Here is a 5173-nt window from a genome sequence, read left to right as displayed (position 1 = left end):
CCTCCCTGAACTGCTCCTTTGGCCACATTGACTGCTGTAGTGACTCCAGTGCAAACAGTATCCTTTGTGCCAGTTGCTATGTTTTTTGTAGCATCTATGCCACTCTGAACAGTTCCTTTGGCCACATTCACTGCACTTGTTACTCCACTGCACACAAAGTCTTTAGTTCCAGACACAGCTGTTTTTGCAGTGTTCACACTTCCCTCCATGGCTCCTGTTGCAATAGCCTGGGTGGCCCCTTTTGCTGTGTCCATAGCACCAGTGACTCCCTTGCAGACAGTGTTCTTGGTGCTGCTCACAAGTGATTTGGTGGAGTCCAGACCCTCTTCAACCATGCCTTTGGCCATATCCACCATATTGGCCATCCCAGGAGTGACTGTGTCCTTTTTCCCAGTCACCTTTGAGCGTACCTCCTTTGCCTCAGACATTTCCTGGTGGACAGAGAGATTGGAGGTCAGGGAAGGGCTTGGAAAGTCTCATTTCATTTCTTCCTTTACCCTTAATTACTATGTTATTTTTTATGGAATCATAATAACACCTCAGAGTTGGAATGGACATCAATGGTCCTCGAATCTCACCTATACCTGAATAAGAATTCCCTTTCCAACTTCCCTGATCAATGGTTATCCAGCCTTCACTTGAAAACTTCCAGAGAAGGGGATTTCACTTTTTCCTGATGCAGTCCATCCTACTTTTAGCCCTCTCTCTTCACCTGGTCAAGGGATTTGGGAGATTGCTTAACTATGTAAGGGACCTTGTTACTTTCATGTTTATTTTGAGTTCCCCCTAGGGAAAAGTGGCAAGGATGTTCATTCAATCAATTATTCTACCTGTAAGTATTTAGCAAGCACTGATTAAAAGTTGGGCTCTCTGACTGGCTATGCTATGGGAAAGACTAGAGAAGGAGAAGACCTGGGTTCTAACCTTGGAGAACTCCACATCAAATTAGGCACATAAAGTTTATGTGTAGGAAAAGATGGCTAATCATTCCAGACCATGTCTGCCTAGGTCCAACAAGTGGCCTAACTAGTAATGTCTGTAGAACATTCAAGGAGGAAGGGTCCAGATTATGTCAAGCTCAGGCGATGAACCTGGAGGGAATGAGGAGCCATGGAAAGTTTGAGTGGGGAATCACATGAGGACAACAATATTCAAGGAAGATTAATCTGGTGGCAAGTATGCTATTATTCACTACCATTCACAAAGACCCCAGGACCAGCTTATTCCCCATGCACACACCCAGGGATCACAGTATTGTGTCTCCTCTGATCTTTCACCCTTCTCACCTTTCCTGGGGGTTTCTCCTCCAACCTGGCCGGGCTCTCAGAGGTGTGCTCATCTACAGTGGAACCTGGGGAGACAAGATGCTTAGAGACCAGAGGAAGGGTATCTAGAAGGTGAAGATGAATTCGGAAACATGGGAATTGGGGCTAGAGGGCAGGACAAAGCACCATGGCACATCTACTTGTGAATCCAGTAGGCATGCTTGGATACTATCAAGTTCCAGAGATCAGAGACCAGTGCAGACAGTCAGGTGTGCTCAGCCATCAGAGACCTGAGTGGTCATTCCATTCCAAACAGGTATAGACCAGACTCCACTGAAGATGTTATGCTGTTTGTTTCCTCTGACCATATCCAACCTCCCAGCCTACATCTGGCTAAAAAGGGCTGAATCTCCATGACCAGAGGGGTAGTGTCTGTCCAGGGCCATGGAGCATCCCACCCCCACCCCACATGTCCCCACTTCACCTGAGTTGGGGATAAGGAGATGTCCCCAACAATCACCAAGGGCTTTGTCTATTCCAGGGACCTCTCTGAAAGTCCAGTCCTTCCCACTTATCCTTTTTGCCCCCTCACCAACTTCCTATAAATCCTAAAAGGACAGGAGACCACAAGAACTGGGGTGGGGGCTGAGGGCTTAGGTGGAAAGAGTTGGGGTGGCACTGACAGTGAGGCATGCCTGAAAAGTGAGGCTTAGGGGTGGAGGAGGTCTTTCCTTTTGTGTAACATGCTGTCCTTGAAGTAAGGACACAGAAACTTAACCCATCAGAGTGTTCCCTTCTCCCTCCATCTCCCTGGCTTTGGGCTTTGATGGGGCCCCTGGGGGGGGTTTATAGGAGGTGGTATTGTGGCCACTCTCCCAGGGCATGACATCTTCCCCTTAGTGACCCATTAGGGGGTTTCCTTGACCCTCAGAGGGCCTGGTTCTGTCCGAACGTTTGCAGCATTTACTGGTCACAGCTTTCTAGCTGCGTCAGGGTGGAAGCTCAAAGGTTCAGAATAGTAGGTGGCATTGCAGAGCCCCCCTTCAACCCCCCTTTGGTACTGAACCTCCAGGGGCAGGGAGCCAACGGGCAGCTCCTCTCCCTGCTGCCAGCTCACCCTGTGCTCTGAATTGGCAGCTGTGACATCCCTAGCTGAGGTATGTGGGACAGGAGTCAGATAGCTGAGGCTCAAGGCCCAGTCCTCAGATGGTTGTGGGGGGAGGGGGAATGAAGGGGGAGTCAGTTTGAGGGGGAGGGAGTGTCTCTGGCCTGGCACTAGGATATTTTCACAGAGTCTTAGAGGTACAAGAGACCTTAGAAATAATTTCGTTCAACCTGTGCCTGATCAGTAATTCCTATACCCGCTTGGATTGTCACCCAGCCTCTGCTTGAAGACCTCCATGATGGAGGGCTCACTATCTTCTGGGGCAGCCCATTCCATTTTTGGACAGCACTGACTGTTAGGAAGCTCCCCCCCTTTACATTAAGTGCAAATCTACCCTCCTGAAGCTTCCCCCTATGGTTCCTCCCCTTTGACATCTTCTTCCTCAACTCCCACTATCTGACCCAATTACTCACACCCCCAACACCCTCTTCTCTTACAGGAGGATACCATTCCCAGAAGCACCACAGGAAGTTCAGGCTGACCTAGGGAAAACCCCAAGGCTGGGAGGTGGGGAAGGTGGACTCAGTAGGGGTGCCCAGTCCAGATAGAGATTCCTCAGTTTCCCCTTCTTCCTTAAGTGATAAAACGAGGCTCTCTACCAGCCTCTTCTGATCTTTGTCTCTGTCTCTTTCTCTCATACACATATTCCATGTGGCATCTGTATAGAATACTAAAGGTCAGCCCCCGGGGCTGATGTGGTGTGGGAGGAAGCTGGCAGTAAACTAGTTTCCAGGGGCAGCCTTAGGGTTCAGAGAAGATTCTAGTCTGCTCTGCTATTTCTTACCCATGTGGCTTTGGAAAAGGTAGCAGCCTCTCTCAGCTTCAATTTTTCCATCAGTAAAATTCAAGAGTTGGATTAGATAGCCCCTAAGATTCCTATCAGCTCTAATTCCTGTAATTCTATGAATCTCTTGTCTAGAGATGGAAATTGGGAGAATCATTCCCTAAGACAAACTTGATTGGCATCAAGCCCTCACTCTCAAGGGGAGGCTAGGTAGCTAGGTGGGGCAGTAAATAGAATGTTGGCGTTGGAGTCAGGACAACTCGAGTTCAAATTCTGCCCTAGACACTTATTTACTGTGTGACGAATCACTTGACCTCTTTGCCTCAGTTTCCTCATCTGTAAAATGGGAATAATAATAGCACCTACCTCCTAGAATTTTTATGATGTAATAATACATGTGTAGTGTTTTGAAAACCTTAAAGCGCTATATATACCTATCATTATTATTATTGTTGTTGCTGTTGTTATGGCAGAGGGCTACCAGGCCCTCCCCTGTCCCACAAGACCCCTTCCTTCCAACACACACTCACTCTGTTGGGCATTAGGCCCTGATTTGATGTTCCCACGAGCCTCTTTTGATGAGCTAGAAGAAAACAGGTTTCGGGCCGAGCCAAAGAGGGGCAAGCTTCCTAGAAAACTGCCCAGAGTCTGCAAAGAGAGGAGCTAGATTTAGAGAAGGTGTGAGGCAGGGAAAGGTGGTTGGGACTACCCTTGGCCCCACTCCCTTTTGTGGTCACTGGGTGACTGACTACAAAGCTTGGGTAGAGGGAAGAGCTCAGACTTCTAGTCTGCTTCTGGGCTGCACCACTGACTTGCTGTGTGTGTCCTTGGAACAAGTTATTGTTTCTTCCTGGGCCTCAGTTTCCTTGTATATCACATAGGGATAATAACTCCTGCCCTGGTGATCTCTCAGACTCTTGGGGTTGTTGTTAGGACGGGATGAAAAAAAAAAAAACAGAAAAGCCATGCTTTGAGCAGATATGAGTTACTGACATCATCAGCCAGCATCTCTCCCCCTTTTCCCTCTAGGTATCCCATCCTCATCCCTAGTGGTCCCAAAGTAGGCTCTTGGTTCCTCTCCTCACCTTCCCCATCCCGATTTATTCCCCAGGGTCCCTTGGGCTAGTGTAGATCATGCTGCAAGCAGAATGCAGTGGGGTGGAGGAACAGTCACTGGGGGTAGGGACACCCTCCTTCCCCAGCCTACCTTGGACTTGGGCTCTTGGCCCCGGTTTGGGGCTGCTGCTGCTCCTTCCTCTCTAGTCGACATAGTAATACTGGGGACGCTGAGGGAGGAGAAAGAGTGAGCAGGACCCAGGTAGTGAGAGCCTTCCACCTCCCACACATCCTTTCGCCACTTCCCCTCAGTACTTTACAGAGAATGGCTGTGGTGCCATGGAAAGGGCATCAGACTCTGTGGTCAGAATCTCATCTTAGTTATGACTTTGTCACTAGCTGTATTCTGGGGACATCTTACTAACCCGAGCCTAAAATGAGGGGCTTGAACTGGTGGATCTCAAAAGTTCCTTCCAACATTAAACCTGTGAGCCTTCAGAGCCCTCTCTTCCTTCCCACAGCCCCATCTCTCTCAGATGCCCCCCAATTTGCTGCCCCATCTTCCTCCAACCTGCTCCCCCATAGTTTGCTGCACCATCTCCTTCAGACCTACCCTCCCACTGTTATCTCCCTTAGACCTGCCCCTCATAGCTTGCTGCCCCATCTTCATCAGACCTGCCCCCTATAGCTTGCTGCCCCATCTCCCTCAGACCTGCCCTCATACAGTTTCCTGCCCCATCTCCTTCAGACCTGCCCTCCCACAGCTTGCCCCATCTCTCTCAGAGCCCCCCAACTGGCTGCCCCATCTCCCCAAAACTTCCTTTAACACTCTACCATTTCTTTGCCCCTCCCCCAGCCTTCCTTATCTTCCTTTGCCATGTGTGGGAGTAAGACCAAAGAAAT

At 49.4% G+C, this 5173-nt stretch overlaps 1 protein-coding gene across 1 annotated transcript in view; it reads right to left on the bottom strand.

The window, feature by feature from the left end:
* The window catches only part of LOC114035225 (perilipin-4-like), a 10868-nt gene extending 6384 nt beyond the window's left edge, over window positions 1-4484 (bottom strand). Inside the window, exons 1-4 of the mRNA XM_027851296.1 lie at window positions 4422-4484; window positions 3745-3862; window positions 1287-1351; window positions 1-431 (exon numbers count right to left, since the gene is read on the bottom strand). The exon at window positions 1-431 is cut by the window's left edge and continues 848 nt beyond it. Of these exons, the coding sequence (XP_027707097.1) occupies window positions 1-431; window positions 1287-1351; window positions 3745-3862; window positions 4422-4484 (677 nt within the window). The remainder of the gene's footprint in view (window positions 432-1286; window positions 1352-3744; window positions 3863-4421) is intronic.
* Window positions 4485-5173: the final 689 nt, after the last annotated feature.

The sequence above is a fragment of the Vombatus ursinus genome, unplaced genomic scaffold, assembly GCF_900497805.2.
Source record: "Vombatus ursinus unplaced genomic scaffold, bare-nosed wombat genome assembly UNPS02009173.1, whole genome shotgun sequence".
Taxonomy (NCBI): domain Eukaryota; kingdom Metazoa; phylum Chordata; class Mammalia; order Diprotodontia; family Vombatidae; genus Vombatus; species Vombatus ursinus.
This window is presented reverse-complemented; position numbering and strand designations above follow the sequence as displayed.